Genomic DNA, 18,510 nt, shown 5'->3' on the forward strand with positions numbered 1-18,510 from the left:
TTGGGGGAAATTGGTGTTAAGGGGGATTTATGGGATTGTAGGATGCAGGGGCAGCAGTTCCAGCAGGGTTGTGGGATCCAGCCCTGCCCCAGCTTTCTCCCCATTTGAATATATTATTTTTCTCATCTACATTTCCCACAGGCAGAGCAGAGCAGGAGGAAGAGAAGGAAGCACCCAGGGCCACAGGTGGCAGCGGGATCCTCACAAAATATAGGGATTATAGAGGGATCCTCACAAAATACAGAGACTATAGAGGGATCCACACAAAATACAGGCATAAGAAGGACTCCTGCTCGACGGGAGCCGGGATTCCCTGACCCTGAGGCCTCCTTCACCTCAGACCTAACCCAAACTTCTTCCTCATCTCTGAGAACCTCTGAGCTCCAACTCCCCAAGGAAATACGGGACTGCGGGTGAGCGCAGGAATGTAGCAGCATAACCACTGGGATGTGAAGCTTTAAATGGGAAATATTTAAATCGGTTTGCTGGCCCGGAGCAAGGAGTGACCGTGTTGTCAGACACTCCCTGCAGTTACGCAGGACTCCACACCGGGCAGAGCAGCGCGGGCCCGGCCCCAGGGAGCCGCAGGGAGCTGCGGAGATGCCGCATCCACCGGGAGCGCTTCCCTGCATTGCCTGGCGCAGACACCCACAGGGAAACAGGGAGAGAGTGAGGCAGGCACTGAATGCAGCCAGGCTCTCTCCTGTCCCCCCGCGGTGGGTTCAGCCCAGCGCGGTGGAAGCACCGGCGGGCTGAGGGCAGGGACACGGAGCATGAGAGCAGCTCCACTCCGCACCACGACCAACCGCGCTCTGAGCCCTCAGGCGCCGCCGCACCGCGAGCTCTGCCGAGGAACGCCCCTCTCCCCGCAGTGACCAATCAGAGCCAGAACAAGCCTGATTGATTTTTGTTCTAGCCAATCAGCGCTCTGTCTATAGGCACCCAATCAGACGCCTGGGGACGATTTCTCGTCCAATGACAAACCAGGAACGGAGTTGCGGGGTGGGGCGCGCTTTTTCGTGAGCGGCGTAGGGATTAACCAATCAGATCAGGGAGATATGTTGACTACTGACCAATGAGCAAAGGAGGCGGGGACAGAGAAACTCGCGAGATTTTGAGAGGTACGACGGGAACTCATATCTAAGGGAGAGAGCCAATGGCAAGGGGTGGGGCGGGGCCGCAGAACCATTATTGCAACTGACAGGTAAGCGAGCCAATCAGAAGGCGGAGCTAAGTTCAGCCCAGTGTTCAATGGGCAGCCAAAATCCTCGCATGGTTGAACAGCCACGATTGACAGGTAGGCCCGTCCAATGAGATCGCCGCGCCCTTTCTAACTGTCCAATGAGCGAGCGGGGCTGGGAGGCGCGCGACGGCGGCAATTCCCGCCCCCCCCGCGGGAGCACGGGGCTGGCTGGCAGACCGACAGCGCAGCGGACCAATGGGAACGCGCAGCGCTAGGAGGTGGGCGGAGCATCCCCGCGACGCCAGCCAATGGGCGAGGGCGCCGCCCTGAGCAGCCAATGGGCGCGGGGGGGGCGGCGCGCGCTACCGGCGCGGCTCGCAAGATGGCGGCGGGTGCGTGAGCGGGGCGGTCGGGGAGGCCCGGCGGGAGCGCGGCCGCCGCCGCCATGAAGGGCAAGGAGCGCTCGCCCGCCAAGGCCAAGCGCTCCCGGGGCGGCGAGGACTCGGCGTCCTCCTCCTCCTCCTCGCGCGGCAGCAAGAAGCCGAGCGGCTCGTCCGGCGGAGGCGGCGGCTCCAACGGCGGGAAAGCGGCGGCGGCGTCCAGCGAGAGCAACAGCGGGAGCGGCCGGCGCGGCGCCCACGCGGACAAGGGCGGCCGCGCCGGCAGCCGCGAGTACGAGAGCGGTTCGGCGGCGGCCGCGGGCGGCGGGGGCCGGCACGGCTACAGCGGTAAAACCGCGGAGGCGTCGCGAAGCAGCAGCAGCCGCGGCGGCGAATCGCGAGCGGCCGCTGCCGCCTCCTCCTCGTCCTCCTCGTCGGAGCCGGGCGGCGGCGAGTACAAGACGCTGAAGATCAGCGAGCTGGGCTCGGCGCTGAGCGACGAGGCGGTGGAGGACGGGCTCTTCCACGAGTTCAAGCGCTTCGGAGACGTGAGCGTCAAGATCAGCCGGCTCCCTCCCGGCGCCGGCGCCGCCGACGAGCGCGTGGCCTTCGTCAACTTCCGCCGGCCCGAGGACGCGCGGGCCGCCAAGCACGCCCGCGGCCGCCTCGTGCTCTACGACCGCCCGCTCAAGATCGAGGCCGTCTATGTCGGCGGAGGCAGCGGCCGCCGGCGCAGCAGCCGCTCCCCGGCGCTGCTGGACAAGGAGTCTCCCTACGGCACGGCGGCGGTCGGCGCGGTGGCGGCCGCCGTGCGGCACCCGCCGGCCGGGGCCGCGCAGCGAGCGCTGTCCCCGGCGGGCAGCGGAGGAGCTTTGGGATACCGGGACTACCGGCTGCAGCAGCTCGCCCTGGGCCGGCTCCCGCCGCCGCCGCCGCTGCCGAGGGAGCTGGAGAGGGAGCGGGACTACGGCGGCTTCTACGAGGCGCGGGTGCGGCCGGCCTATGGGCTGGAGCGCGTGGCTGGTGTGGCGGCGGCCGGGGGGTTCCGCGGAGGAGGAGGAGGAGGTGCCGGAGCGGCCACCGAGGAGGAGATCAGCCCCGAGGATGACCAGAGAGCCAACCGCACGCTGTTCCTGGGCAACCTGGACATCACCGTGAGCGAGTCGGACTTGCGGCGAGCGTTTGACCGTTTTGGGGTCATCACTGAGGTGGACATCAAGAGGCCGGGGCGTGGGCAGACCAGCACCTATGGGTTTCTTAAGTTTGAGAATCTGGACATGGCACACCGGGCCAAGTTGGCCATGTCAGGGAAGGTGCTGCTGCGCAACCCCATCAAGATCGGGTACGGCAAAGCCACCCCGACCACCCGGCTCTGGGTGGGCGGCCTGGGGCCCTGGGTGCCCTTGGCTGCCCTGGCCAGGGAGTTTGATCGGTTTGGCACCATCCGCACCATCGATTACCGCAAAGGGGATTCCTGGGCCTATATCCAGTACGAGAGTCTGGACGCTGCCCAGGCAGCCTGCACCCACATGCGGGGCTTCCCCCTGGGGGGGCCGGATCGCCGGCTCCGCGTGGACTTTGCCGACACGGAGCATCGGTACCAGCAGCCCTACCTGCAGCCCCTGCCCTTGCCACCTCCAGCTCATTACGAGCTCGTGGCGGAGGCGGCTGCTTTTGGGGCTCACCGGGGAGCCCCCCCTGACCCTCTACGGGGGGCCCGGGACAGGACGCCACCTTTGCTCTATAGAGACCGTGACAGAGACCTTTATTCTGAGACAGAGTGGGTGCCCCCGCCGCCCCCTGTGCGGGACCGGAGTAATCGGGCAGCTGCCTATGACCCACTGGAAAGCCTGGAGCGCCGCCGGGACGGTTGGTCCTTGGAGCGGGACCGGGAGAGGGAGCTGGGCAGTAGCAGTAGGGATCAGCCTAGGAAACGGAGGCTGGCCGAGGATGGAGGCCGGCACTTGGACCGTTCCCCTGACAGCGAGCGCTCCTCTTCCTCCCGAAAGCGCCATTGCTTGGCCACGACCTCTCCCCCGGACCGCAGCCCCGAGCTCCTGGGGGGCCGGGAGCGTTACAGTAGTGACCCTGAGCGCTCATCCCGCTTGCTCCTCGTGGAGCGACCGTCCCCCATCCGGGAGTCCCGCCGGGGCAGCCTGGAGCGGGGGCAGAACGAAAAGCGCGACCGCAAGAATTCCGCAGAGCGGGAGCGCAAGCATCGCGCCGCTGCTGCTGCCCAGGAGTGCAAAAGTCCGGCCAAAAAGGACGAGAGGGCAGCAGAGGGTGGTGGTGGAGGCTCCCGGCTCAAACCTCCTCCCCAAAAACAGCAGCAGGATGGAGCAGCGCAGGCCGGGGCGGCGCCCAAGCTGTGCTTGGCTTGGCAGGGGATGCTCCTGCTGAAGAACAGCAACTTCCCGTCCAACATGCACCTGCTCCAGGGGGACCTCGGAGTCGCCAGCAGCCTCCTGGTGGAGGGAGCGACTGGTGGGAAAGTGGCTCAGCTCAAGATCACCCAACGTCTCCGTCTGGACCAGCCCAAGTTGGACGAGGTCAACCGGCGCATCAAGGTGGCGGGTCCCAATGGATACGCCATCCTGCTGGCCGTGCCCGGCGCCTCCGACAGCCGCCCCGCAGCCGGGGCTGCCGAGGCCGCCACCACCTCCACGCAGAGGCCGCTCAGGAATCTGGTGTCCTACCTAAAGCAAAAGCAGGCTGCTGGGGTGATCAGCCTCCCTGTAGGGGGGAACAAAGACAAGGAGAACAGCGGGGTCCTGCACGCCTTTCCGCCCTGCGACTTCTCCCAGCAGTTCCTGGACTCCACGGCCAAGGCGTTGGCCAAATCAGAGGACGACTATCTGGTCATGATCATTGTCCGTGGGGCATCCTAAGGCCCTCATGTTCTGTTCCCAACCCTGCCTACTCCTCCATGCAGCCCCTCCAGCGTGTGCCAGGTGCTATGGGATACAGCCTTAGCCAGCCCTGTCGTTATTTTAAATAGATCTTTGTTTGTAGGTGACTTTCCCGGGCCGATTTTCTGTTACTACATTTTTCTATAAAGATAGAAGCCAGAGAGGTCGGTTAGGAGTAGTGTGAATAGGATATTTTGAGAATTCCCTATCAATGGGGACAGCAGGGAGGCTCAGCCTGCTTTGATTTACAGAAAATAGAAAAATAATAAAAACTGGGGGTGGGGGGGAGGGGGGTTAAAAGAAAAACTCCTGTCTTCTTAATTTAGATTCATGTCCTTTTTTCATTTCATGTATTTTAAAGCAAATCCCAAGAGCTCGTCCTCGAGAGAGCTCCAAACCGAACAGACCAGATTTAAAGCACTCAGTGGAAATGGAAAACCATAACTTTAATAACAGACTGGTGTCACCTCCTCTTTTGAGTCCTTGAAATTCCGTGTGGGCCTCAGGCCAGGGGCCCTTTGGGATCCCTTCCCTCGGGAGCCGCAGTGGTTTCCCCGTTGAGTCGCGTGGCTCAAGGTCGACGTTTTCCAGGTGAGCAGCAGCTGCTCTCTCGGGTACTCAGCAGAACACTGAATTCCTTTTTGGAAAGGGATTCCTTTTTCATCCAGCCCCCCCAGGTGCATGCACTGAAACTGGGCTTTTTAACAGGTGTATTTCCCTGATTTCCCGGTGTATCCCATTTGTGCACTTTGGGTTTGTAGCAGTGGCTAGGTTTGGTGAAGAGCTGAGGACTTTGTTGCAAACCAGGAATGTCTTGTGCTCACTCTGGTGTGCAGGAAACAAGGAGGTGCTTTAAGGAGAACTTGAGTTATATTGTGGGGTTTTGGTTTTACTGCCTTTTTTTTTTTGTTGTTTTGTTTTGTTTTGTTTTCTAAGAGTTGCAGGTTCAGTAGGGTCTGGTTCCACAATGCAAACTGAGCAAGTAAGTGCTTCTCTCCAGAGATGCTTTTCATTCTGTGATAATTTAATTACATAAAAGTTCTCATTAACATTTTACCTCTTTGTTAATAGCAAGGAACTGCTGTCTGCTAGGGACTTTTCAGGTACAGTGTGCAGTGGGCATTACATGAGGTTTATCATGGGCACCTGGAGTTAAGTGGTTTTAGCATCCTGGAGAAATATTAAAAATACTCTGAGGTGCTGAGGTTTGAGCTCTTGTTCTTGTGATTCAAGGATGAAACAGTTTGCAGGTTAGTTTTTTTTGTTTTTTTTTTTTTTTCCAAATAACATAGTTAATTTTTTTCTTAATTTCCCCAATCATTGGGCACTTTTCTCCAGCTGTCTCAGCCACCTTTGGTAATTCAGGCATTTAGGAGGGGAGAAGGGATCTCAATCCCTGATGTGATCTAATTCCATGATACTCTGTTCAACAGACAAAAGGATGTTGCAGCAGCTTCTAAACTGAAGTGTAAATCTCACTGTATCTCTTTACAGGCCCTAAAATTGTAATCTTGCACTTAAACCCAGAATGTAATCTTGCACTTAGCCATGTTTTCAGGGATTTGGGCAATGGAGAAGTGATGCTGCCTCTCTTGGTCCATGCTCCAGTAGATTCCTTGGATAATTGATACAGGCATGAGTTGATTTCTGTTACAACTTGCATGGCAAAAATCAAATTCAAAGTGTGGAATAGGATGCGAATAGGAGACAAAGGAGGAAATGTCTTGAATGTATTTTATGGGTGTAACTGAACTTGCTTGAGTTTCTGTCACAAAAATAGGAATTTTTGTTACTGCACCATTTGTCAGAGAGGGCTGTGGTTTAAGAGGGCTTTGGTTCCTTTATTTGCCCAGAATGAGTGGACCCAGCATCCCAAACATTGTGGTGAACTGAGAATTCCAATGTGGCAGCATCTCTTAAACACAGATTTTGTTTTTTGTATCTACTTTTCTTTCTAAATGAAAAGATGAAAGCCTCATTTAATGCTCTTAAATTTGAGAGTAAAATCCAGAATTTCTGGGTTGTCCTTCAATGTGAATGTAAGAGATGGCAGAATTCAGCTGTTCAGCTTCCTATTAACAAGGAGAATTTTTGGGAATGACACCAGAAATGCAAATCACTGTGTTTAAGAAGATACAGCGTGTTTACCACTTATTGAAAAGAATGTTTTAATTGGAGCAGGTGCCTGTTGTGTGTCAGCAGGTGATCAATGCTGCGAGTGCTGCTTGCATTCAGAGGGAGTTTTCTGGGAGATTTCTGTCAGATGACAGAAATCACTTGCAAGAGTTTTCTAGGAAAGAGACTTGAAACAGCTGAGAATTTACATCTGCCCAAAACTGGGGGGAAAAAAGCACTAAAGTTTGTGTTGGACACTGAGAGCAGCATTTGTTCCGCTGATCCGCAGCAGGCACCTGCTTAAAAACCCATAAAACTTGGGGTCAACATAGCTTGTAAAGCCAGCTTGGTTTGGGAAGCCTTTTGGGAAGAGCATGCTAGGTGCACTTCCATTTTTCCTTTTGGGAAATCACAGTGGTTCCACCTGCCAGTGGCTGTGAAATTGTGCTGTGCTGGAGGGCGAGGAGGAGCGGGCGAGGCCGTGTTTGACTCCAGGTTTTCTGGTTCCTTATTTCATGGAGCACCTGCTTCCTTTGAATCTGGTTTATTTGTGGTTGCTGCTCTGTTTTGTAAGCAAGGATTTTACACCCTTTGAGGGTTCTTGTGGCAAAACTTTGAGAGGTTTTTTTTTGCCAGCACTGAGTTCCCGGCTGGGCGGGCTGTGCTTTCCTCCTTGGTCTGAGGTGTTCCCCATTGGAGTAACTGTCCACTGAAGCTGGCTGAAGGTTCAGAAGCCTGTGGGTGATACCACTGTGTGCAGAGCAAACCAGATGTAGCAGTTGTTGGCTTTCTCCTTGTGTCTGGCATTAAGTTGCTCTGGTGAGAGCTCAGTATTCCCTCCCGACCTTGTGTGCAGCTGATGTTCTTCTGTTTCATTAGTGTGTTGAATTAGCCTGGAAAAAGGATGTGCTTTTCCTGAATCATTTCATCCTTGTGCTTTATGCTTTGGGGAAAGAACCTCAAATGACTCGTGGTTCTGTTTGAGATTTTAGTTTGTTGTTTATTTCTTTCAATTGGAAACTTTGTGCAACTTCCTTGGCCCCTGGCCAGTGGCTTTGTTTGCCACAGGAACACTGAGGTTATCCTCAATCCAGAGGTTTTAGGGGCAAAAATACCAACACATCCTTGTCAGCCTCCCAGAGAGAAAAGGGCATTATTGCCAGGCAGACAAACCTTGCCCTCTCTCTCTTTTCTTTCCTTCAAGGATGTTAAAGATGGAATATTTTGTGACAACTTTCTTGGCCTCTATGGAGAGCCAAGTTCTACAAAGAACTACTTTTAATTTCTTGTGTGGGTTTGGGAACCCTCTGGTTGATGGTAACTGAGGTGAAAGGCCTGAGGTGTTAATGAGGAGGAGGAGTGAATCAAAATTGTGAAGACAAGTTCAAAAACTCTGAGGACTCAGGGAAAAAAATGCCTTGGAAAATGATAGTTCCTGGCTCTAAGCAAAACAGTGTTGAGGGCAGTGCTCCTGGGGAGTGCTGTGTGCCCAGAGGGGAAGAAATGGTTGCCATGTGGCTCTAGAGCTTTTGGGGTTCTTTCCCCTTTGTCCCCCTGTTTATTTCTTTATAGCACTGAAGGACAGATATTCCAATGATTGGTAGACTGAACGATGAGGTGATTTTTGTATCAGGCTTAAAGCAGACCGGGTGGTGCAGAGAATGGTTAATTGAATATTCATCCTCCTGCAGTTCCCATTGTGTAAAAACGATGGCTAGGAGATATGACTGGAATAGTAACAAGTTTAAATTTTATTGGGTGTGTCTTTGATTTGACCTTTTAATATTGGCATTGTCTGCTGTTAGAACTGCACAGCAGAGTGAGAGCAAAAAGAGCTGTGTAACACTACATTTCATGATTTTGTTGATAAGTTGCCTTCAGGAAATACCCAGTGAGGAAAGTCAACCGAATTAACAAGAATTAGGTTGGTTTTTCTCCTCGTTAATGATTTCGATGTGCCCCAACAAATGTTACTGCAAGTTGAGTAATCATCAATACTGTAAGCCTAGTTTTATCCTGGTCCAAAAAGAAGCCCTGCACTACTTGTTTTGCATCTATCCCTAGAAGGCAACTTCATTCCGAGGTTTCATGCCCATGGGTGGTATTGGTGCTTTTGAAGTCCAAGTAGAATATTCAGAAAGGCCTCGTAGCTCTTTATGTTCATCTGTATAATGTAGGGAGGGGGAAAAACCCAAATCTGGTGTACACATTTGTATTGAAATAACGTTTTTTTCCCTCCTGCAAGCAAATCTGGTGGACTGCAGAAGACAACAGCATGGGATACCAAGCTCTAATGGACCTTTGGGAAGAGAAGCTGTGGCTTATGTGGAATTTACATGGGCCTCCTGGTGGAAGAAAGCTTATCTGTTTAGTATTTGTGCATTTTACTAAAATGGCAGCTTTAAAAAAAAAAAAAAGTTGTGTATCTGCTATTGTGATGCCAATGCCCGTGTTTTAAGTGGAAAAAAAAAAATGACCTCTTTGCTTTGTGCTGTGTACACAAGATTGCTGGAAAAGTAAAGGAATACCCTTTTTATGGCTCACACAGCTTAAAAGTAGCTGTCACTCAAACATGCGCTCACAGTTGAGCTGATTTTGTTTCATTCTAAATAAATTGTTTCTTTTGAGGAAAATGGTTTTTCTGCCTGGAAGTGAATTGACGACAAACGTTTGGCCCCCCCTGTGTTGGCAGCGGAGGGGTTCCTGCTGCTGCTGCCCAATTGAGCTGATAGTTGTGGGTCTTGAGCAAGAAGCAGGGAGAGCACCGACACTTTTGCCTTGATCGACCTGTGGTACCAGGCAGAAGAATTTGTGTCTGATGGCCTTGCTGTGGTGGCCCCCGTGTTTGCAGTGAAAATGGGGGCACTTTGCTGCGTTTCTCCTCAGCGGGACGGGGCACGCAAGAAGCAGGGAAGCACCACCCTGCGCCTCGGAACGGTGGCCAAGTCTGGGGCTTCGCTGGTTGGAAGAGCTGGAGTTGCTGAATTTTAAGTTTCTCTGATTTATTTTGTTCACCCAACATGTTTGCCTTTAGTTTTGATTCTTGGGTTTTTTCTTTTTAAGTTTGAAGAAAAAAAAAAAAAAGTTTTGAAATTGCTTTGAATCTTTGCACGTAACACCTTTGCACCAAAATTGCCAAAAGAAAAAGAGAAATGAGTCCTTAAAAAGTGTTTAAATGCTGTTAATAAAGCCTTTCCTGCCGTACGCGAGGCGCTCCTCCATCTCCAGGGGCTTTTCAGCAGTTGTGGGTTTAGTGCTGAATGGATGAAGAGTTCCTGAGAGCTGGAGGCGGTAATTTAAACCTTTGCGTGGTGTCTCAGTGCCTTATTTTGACCGGTTTTGAAGCCGCACGTGGTTCCACACGCCTCGGATGTGCATGTGCCCTGCTCGCGTCCCGGCCCCGCCGCGCGCTCCGGTGTAGTGCAGACGGGGAGAGGAGCAGCCTGAAAACCTTGTGTGCTGTAGTTCTCCTGTCCCGGGGGCTCCTGAGCTTTGGAAAGCTGTTCCCGTGCAGGAGCACAACTCCGTGTTTGCTGCAGGAGACTTCGGGGCGCGCCTGAGCACCGCGGCCGTCGAGAGGAAGCCACAACTGCGTCGTCGGAGCTCCTGTGCTGTGCTTGTGGTAGAATTCCTGTGATGTGCCACGGAGACACCTTGAACGCTTGCCCTGTTTGCCTTGACACACTTTAACTGCCATGGATAACCCCCTGCAGCCGGGCAGGAGCTTTGCTAGGCTGCAGATGCCTCTCAGCCTGACGGATGCTGTGGTTGTGCTCTGCAAGGTGGCAAAGCGCTGTGTAAATCCCTAAAACAGGTAAGGGGCTGGAAGAGGTTGCACTGAGTTGTAATGTAAAAGAAGATTGTTGTTCACCTTTTGTTGCCTTGGTTCTCCAGTTTATTAATGCTTACTAATTGTGGTTTCTTCAGTCACCGTGCTGCTCCTCCTGCTTGGCAAAGGAGCCAACCCTTGGATGTGCCTCCCTGTTTTTTGGGGGCTCCCATTGAGAAACAGGGCCCTGCACATAAAGCTACGTGTTCTCAGCTTGGCAAGCTGGAGCTGTTATTTTGACTTCATGACCTGCTTGAATTAACACTGCTTTAACCCAGAGTAGTGTGTATAATTTGTATGTGTTAATAAGGAAAGCCAAGCCAATGATTTGGCAAATTGTTTGTGTTTGTGGGATGCTGCTGTAATAATTGAAATTAAGTTTTTTGTTGTAAATGGGAGCAATTGTAGATATTGCTGGTTATGAGGGAAGGGAATTGGAGAGGGGAGACTCAGGAGATGCCTTTTCTTCTAGAAGTTGGTGTTTGTAGTTAAAATTACTATTTTTTGCAATGTATTTTTTGTGCTGTTGAGATACAACCTCTGAATCTCCTTTGAAGTGTTGTATAATAGGTCTGGGGCTGGTAGCAATAATGGGAGATGTGTTTCAGCCCCTTTACCTGGGCTGGGGGGTTCATGCTGACAGGAAATGTCAGTGTACCCCCAAAAAGGGGCTCTTTTTGTCAAGCTGCTCACCTGCTCAGGTATCCAAGTGTTTGTGTCAGCACTTGGGCACTATCCCACTTTTTGGGTGTGCTCTGAAATGTCAGTGTCTATTCCAGTAGAGTTCTGCCTCTCTGAGTCAGATTTCACTGTGTGTTTCACTGGGAGATGGTTCCCTGTCTCCTTTACATCATGCATTTGTTTCAGAGACTCAGAGGTGCCGTGGGATGTGCTGTGGGATGCTTCTCCTGCAGTCACTTTGCCACAGCGAGTTGTTTTTTGCGTGCTGCCTCTGCCCCTCTGCCTTCTGAAGGGCTTAGAGGGATGCTCCAGTGGCCAGGTAGAGCCAGGCTGTTGTTAAAAGCAGTCTCTTGGAAGGGTTAAGTGCTCTATATGCATCATATTAATTTGGCTAATGAGACTTCTGGGGAAAGTGGATTTATAACGAGAACCATTTAATTAACTGCACTGCAGCAGAGAGCAACGCGAGCGGATTAGATGCGAGCAGGTTATTTGAATTCACACATTTTTTTAGAACTGTGCTTTTACCAGCTGCAGCTGAATTAATAAGTTTAAAACATCAGATGGCCCAGATTCTGCTCGTAGCCAATAACAAGCTTGTGTTGGCCTCTTGCTGGTGGTTTACTATAAAATGCCAAATGCTTTTGGAGGGTGAGCTCCCACCTCGTGTCCTGAGGTCTGGGGCAAAGCCTGCAAAGGGTTTGGTCAGACAGGCAGAGCACTGGGAAGGCTCCTGGGCTGCTGGCTTTGTGATTCCCCTTGTGTTTCCTGCGGTTCTTGGCTCGGAGCCCTGTGCCTGAGTGTAATTAGAGCTGCCTTGAGAACTGGGTGAGGTAAACTCCTCAGCAGAGCAAGCTCTGAGGGACTGGGTCAGTGCACGTGCTCTGATGGGTTTGACAGGAGCCTCCTGCTCTTCATCCTCATTGTGGTGCCTGTAGCAGGAGCAGAGAGCCTGGATGGTGGCACCAAGGTTGCCTGTTTTTCCCTCTTTGTACCCCACTCCAGGGCTGTATTAATTAAACATTGGAGCCCAGGGTGTGGATGCTGTCAAAATGCTGCTGGTGCTGGGCATTACTGAGTTGTCACCCCGAGCCCAGCTCTTGGGTTTGAGCTCCTGTGTGCTGTCCCAGGATGGGGATGGGATGTGCTGGGCTCCACAGATGAGCTGTGGATTAATTGTGGGTCACAGCCATTTCATCTCCTTATCTGCCTGCCTTGACCTTCATGCCTAGTTCTGCTATTGCATCTGAAGATCAGGCTGGAGGTTTTTAGCTCCCTTCAGTATTTCCTGTCCCCAGATGCAGTGAGAGGTCAGGCCAAGGTTTAGCAATGCACACAGCCTGACCCAGCCCCGAGCTGGCAGCATTCCCTGGCACTGCTGCCCTTTGTGCAGGGAGCTCTTGCATCCTGCAGCCAGCCTCTCCCCTCAGATGCATGTGCTGCATTTCCAGGCTGTGCAATTGCACATTTTATAAAGTAAAATGTGCACATTTACTGCACATGTGCAACTGTGCAGCCTGTGCACATTTTAGATATGGCTGGGGACACAAATGTGTGTCTGAGGAGGGATGTGGAGGGGTTTGAGTGAAGGGAAACCAGCAAAGTCTCCTGGGGTGGTTGTTGAGCTGTTTGCCCATGGAGAGGAGATGCCCTTTGGGCCATGGAGGTGTTTGCAGCCCCCTTGGCCAAGGGATTGCTTTGGTTGTTGCCAGCCTGGGCTGCTCCAGCTCTGACCTGGGCAGAGGTGCAGGGCAGGATGAGGTTCTGAACCACCTGAGCTGCTGTTGAGGCTTGTGGGATGGTGAGGAAAGGGGATGTTGGTGTTTCTCATGCTGCTCCTCTTGGGTGGGTAAAGACAAGACTGTGAACAAGGACCAGGAGGGATTCTTCATCAGGAACTGGACTGGCAGGACAAGGGGGAATGGATTCAACTGAAAAAAGGGAAATTTGGGTTTGATATTGGAAGAAATCCTTCCTTGTGAGGGGGGGCAGGCCCTGGCACGGAGCAGCTGTGCCTGCCCCACCCCTGGAAGTGTCCAAGGCCAGGTTAGACAGGACTTGGAGGAACCTGGAACAGGAACAAGATAAGATTCAAGGTTCTTTCCAACCCAAACCATTCCAGGGCTCTGTGATTCCAAGACTTTGTGTTTCAGCTGTGCCTGCCCAGCTTTCCCCTCTGGCCCTGAGGCACAGCCTGTTCTGAGCTCTCAGCTATCTGAGGGTGCTTTTGGTTCCTCGTGGCGCTCAGAGCTGCACCCAAGAGCAGCTTGAGGCTGCTGGGGGAGCCCAGTCCCAGATCCCCCATCCCTGTCACCACCCTTGTGCTGCCAGGGTGGCTGTGACTCCTGTCCCAAGGCTTGAGGGGCTGGAGCTCAGTTTATTGGTGTTCTCTGTCCCTGGGGTGTTGTAAAAACACCCTTTGCCTCTTCCTTCCATATTACAATCCTGGCTCTATCTTGTCCACGTGAGGGATATCTATAGGGGAAAGTTTTGCAAAGATTGGTGGTGGCTTCAGAGGCAAAGTCTGCTTTGGAAAAGAGACTTTGACCCATGAATTACTTCTGGAATTGTCCATGGCCATGAGCAAGAGCTCCCATCCCCTTTGTGGTGTCTGCAGGCTGGAAAGTTTCCCCATGGGGATCTCAGCTAAAGCTCAAACTTCTGGGTTTGCAACATCTGCTTTAATTTTTGTTCTTTAGAGTCACTGATAAATTCCCATGAACTTCAGTGAGAGCCATCATGGTATCTTTAAACATTTTTATTTTCCAAACACCTCCCATCTCCTATGAAGGCTTCCAGCTCCTCAGAAGTGAAACTTTTTAATTTAGGCTCTGGTGAAACGCAGCCTAATAAGGCTCTGCATCGTAAACACAGCTGCAGGACATGTTCCAGGCCAGGGGGAAACCAGCACCAAAAAAAGAGCAAAAGAGTGTTCCTGTTATCAGTGTGTGTGAGGGCAAGTAAACAGCCCAGACCACGAGGGATCTGCCAAACAGGGGAGGGAGGAACAGCCACATTTCCTGTTGCTGGAAGGCCCTGGTGTCACATCCTTACCCAGCTATTTTAAATTGCTTTTGGCTTTCTTTATGTGGCTTAAGGTGAACACAGGAACCCCAGCAGTGTTGGTAGCTGAGGCACCTTGTCTGGGGTGGTTTTTGTGCTGTGGAAAAGCCTCTTGTTCTCCTTTAAAATGGGAATTTTGGAGATTTCCCCCTGTGGTTAATGAGTGTGCTGGGGTCAGAGGGAGATCCCGGGGATGGGGTTGAACCCAGAGCTGTCAGGAAAATTAACCCACAAACACCAGAGGTTTATGTCTAAAAAGGAGACAGAGGAGTCCTTTGGCTTTATTCCAATAAAGGGAGAGGCCATGGGGCATTCCCTGGGGTCTCTCACATTTTTGGAAGATGCAGCCTCCTTTTTATCCCAATTTCCAGCCATATTTCCCTTCTCTCTTTCCCCATTTCTGAGGTACTTGAGAGGTGCAAACTTCCCAAAGCATCAGATACCAAAGATTTCCCAAAGATTCCCCTACAATGTATAACCCTTCCTTTTAATTTTTAATCTTGTGGAATATAGGGGTTTTCCCCATTGCTTCTTTCATCTCTCAATGTCTAATTTCACTTATCAGCAAACCAAAAGTTTATTTGTAAAAGCAAATATCTTTTCCCATTTATCAATCTGTGGAATCCTTCCCATTGTTTCTTTTATCTCCCAGTGCTGGTTTTATCTACCAGCAGCCCCACAGCTTGTTTGGAAAGACAAATCTGCCATTCCTGTCACTGCTCTGAGGGATGTGGGATTCCCAGGGAGATTCCAGGGACAGAATTAAATCCAGAGCTGTCACCCCTCACCCTGCTGTCAGGAAAATGAACCCACAAACACCAGAGGATTTTGTCTAAAAAGGAGCCAGAGGAGTCCTTTGGCTTTATGCCAGTAAAGGGAGAGGCCATGGGGCATTGCCCTGGGATCTCTCACATTTTTGGAGGACACAGCCTCTTTTTTATCCCAATTTCCCTTCTCTCTTTCCCCATTTCTGAGGTACTTGAGAGGTACAAACTTCCCAAAGCATCAGATACCAAAGATTTCCCAAAGATTCCCCTCTAATATATAACCCTTCCTTTTAACTTTTAATTCTAACAGAATTTAGGGGTTTTCTATCAAGGGCAGAGCCTGACCACAGAGTGTGGGGCAGGGAGAGGTTTATTTTGTGTATTTAAAATGCCTAAATCCATGTTCTAGCAGCTGTATCCTGCCTTTCAATGAGGCAGAATACAGAACAGGGAAGGGAAACCTGCAGCTGGTAGCCAGGACACTCAGGGGTGTCCAATGTATAAATTATAAATATATAAATAATATATTTATTATTTATAAATGTATATATAAATATAGAAAATATATTTATAAATAATATAAAATAATAGAAGTATACTAATATGTAGAAATAAATGAAATAATTATATATAAATATTTAGACATTTTTATAAAATAATATATAAATAATATGTAGAAATAAATGAAATATTAATTTCTACATATTATTTATATATTATTTTATAAAAATGTCTAAATGCAATATTTATATAAAAGTTTATATGGAATTATAAAATATAAATAATATGTATAGATAAATCAAATAATGGTGTAGAAAATATATAAAATTATATTAAAGAAGAGAAAATATAAGTAATATGTAGAAATAAATTAAATAATTATATATTAATGTATAATTTTAATGGAATAATATAAAATATAAATAATATGTGTGCATAAATTAAATAATTATATATAAGATGTATGAAAATTTCTATAAAATAATATAAAATGTAAATAATATGTATAGATAAATCAAATAATGGTGTAGAAAATATATAAATTTATATTAAAGAAGAGAAAATATAAGTAATATGTAGAAATAAATTAAATAATTATATATTAATGTATAATTTTAATGGAATAATATAAAATATAAATAATATGTGTGCATAAATTAAATAATTATATATAAGATGTATGAAAATTTCTATAAAATAATATAAAATATAAATAATGTGTACAAATAAATAGATAAAATATAGAAAATTTTCTATAAAAGAATATAAAATATAAGGAATGTAGAAATAAATTAAATTTGTATACATATATATATTTATATTAAAACAATATAAAATATAAATAATGTATATAAAAATAAACTATTTATATAGATATATAAGAATAAAATTATATAAAATATAAGTTATATATATGAATAATTTAAAATAATGTATAAATAATAGAAAGTAATTCCAGAGGGTATAGGGCATGCAGTGTGCTTCCTGCTGTGATCTCTGATTGCACTGACTTTGCTTTGATAGACCCGAGCTGAGTCTTAGCAGCTTTTTATCCCGGCATGTGGAACATCCCTTGAAGCAGGTTTAAGACCCAGCAGGTGCTCACCCCGTAAATCAATCCTGCCTGGCAGGCACTGGGAGCAGCTCCTGGAGGCTGCCCAGGCTCCTCCTCCAGGGTTGCACCTGGGAGTAAATCCCTGGTAGCAATGGAGAAGCGTTTCCTTCCCAGGGATGGCGCTGCTGCAGCCCAGCTCTGGATGGCACAACCCAGGGGTGATCCTTGTCTTGTTGGAGAAGCCAATTCCATATTTTCTTCTTGCTTTCTTAATCCTGTGGTGCTAAAATTCATCAGGATTCAGGGTATCAGACCTCTGTCTGTCAGTGCTCAAAAAAATAATTATCTAAATGAAGTTGTTAAGGTTTATTCCCCAATGGGGCTCAGGTGTTTTAGCAGGTCCTTGTTGGGGTACAGTGAAACTTGTTGGGTTCCTATCACTCAGATTCCTTCCAGCCAGCTCTGGTTCCCTGCAGGTCTCTGGATCTTTGGAGAATTCCTGAGTGTTTGCTTTCTCTGCACCATGATTTTTAGAAATTTTTAAATCAATGATTCCTGTTTAAAGTGCTTCCAAATGTGATTTTCCATCAGGATCCAGCTGGCCACGGCAGATTATCCCATGTGCATGGGCAGGAAAATGTCCCCCAGATGACTCAGGGCACAGTGCTCAGCCTGGCATTGCTTTTCCAAGGGGTTTGATTTATTGTCAGTGAAATCTTGGAAAAATCCAGGAGGTTTTTGGTGATTTTTTTTTTTCCCAGATGCTGCCTGTGAGGTGCAGGAGGGATCCAGTTCCCCACTGCCTGCCCAGGAGCAGGAGGGATGGCTGGGAGGGCACCACCCTTGCACAAAGCATTTTTCATGCTCAGGATCATTTTTAAACATTGCTGCTGATTTTTTCTGCTGCGGATGAGTAAGGGGAGAATTTCCTTTGGAGGGGAAAAATTAAGGGAATGTAAGGGAGATTAAGGAATTCAAAGGAAATGTAAGGGAAATGTAAGGGAAATTGAGGGAATGTAAGGGAAATGGAATGTAAGGGAAATGTAAGGAAATGTTAGAGGAATGTAAGGAAAATTAAGGGAATGTAAGGAAAATGGAATGTAAGGGAAATGTAATGAATGTAGGGGAAATGTAAGGAAAATTAAAGGAATGTAAGGGAAATGTTGGGAAAATTAAGGGAATGTAAAGAAAATGGAATGTAAGGAAAATTAAGGAAATGTAAGGGGAATGTAAGGAAAATTAAGGAAATGTAAGGGAAATTAGGGAAATGTAAGGGAAATGTAAGGAAAATTAAGAAAATGTAAGGGAAATTAAGGAATGTAAGGGAAATGTAAGGAAAATTAAAGGACTGTAAGGAAAATTAAGGGAATGTAAGGGAAATTAAGGAAATGTAAGGAAAATTAAGGAAATATAAGGGAGTTGTAAAGAAAATTAAGGGAATGTGAGGAATATTAAGGGAATGTAAGGGAATTTTAAGGAAATCTAAGGGGGAAATTTTCAGGATTAATTTCCCCATGGAAAGGGTGCTCAGCCTTGGCAGGGGCTGCCCGGGGAGGTTTGCAGTGCCCATCCCTGGAGGTGCCCAGGGAATATCTGGAGGTGGCACTCGGTGCTCTGGGCTGGGGACAAGGTGGGGACCAGGCACAGCTGGGATTTGACAATCCAGGAGGGCTTTTCCAACCTTAAAAATTCTGGGATTCTGTGAAGGGAGCAGGGCCAAAAGGGATTTTCTAGTGCACCTCAGATTGCAGATTTTAACCTCATTTGTGTCCTATCCACCCCTGCTCTTGCATTTCCCCACACATGAACACCCTGTTATGCAAAAACAGCTTTAGGAAGTGATTTATTTGCAGCATGGCTTCAGTGGGATGGAAAATCCTTCCTGGGGCAGGTGTTGCCATCCTCACTGCTGCTTTCTCCCCTGCACATGTTGTATCCTGCAGTAAATAAATGAATTTGGTTTTCAGAGCTGCCAGGGGAACTGAACCATCTGTTCTGTGCTTGCCTTCCCAGCCCCAGGTGTGAGCA

General features: G+C 49.0%; 1 protein-coding gene across 1 annotated transcript; it reads left to right on the top strand.

The window, feature by feature from the left end:
- Nucleotides 1–1,498: 1,498 nt before the first annotated feature.
- Nucleotides 1,499–9,075, top strand: RBM15 (RNA binding motif protein 15). The gene is made up of 2 exons (XM_014273377.3): nucleotides 1,499–5,063; nucleotides 8,833–9,075. The coding sequence occupies exon 1, from the start codon at nucleotides 1,629–1,631 to the stop codon at nucleotides 4,449–4,451; it is 2,823 nt and encodes a 940-aa protein (XP_014128852.1). The 5' UTR covers nucleotides 1,499–1,628; the 3' UTR covers nucleotides 4,452–5,063; nucleotides 8,833–9,075.
- Nucleotides 9,076–18,510: the final 9,435 nt, after the last annotated feature.

The sequence above is a fragment of the Zonotrichia albicollis genome, chromosome 28, assembly GCF_047830755.1.
Source record: "Zonotrichia albicollis isolate bZonAlb1 chromosome 28, bZonAlb1.hap1, whole genome shotgun sequence".
NCBI classification, from domain to species: Eukaryota; Metazoa; Chordata; class Aves; order Passeriformes; family Passerellidae; genus Zonotrichia; species Zonotrichia albicollis.

What these genes read in the sequence shown, in the direction of transcription:
- RBM15 (XM_014273377.3), top strand. Translation starts at nt 1,629, where the DNA reads ATGAAGGGCAAGGAGCGCTCGCCCGCCAAGGCCAAGCGCTCCCGGGGC.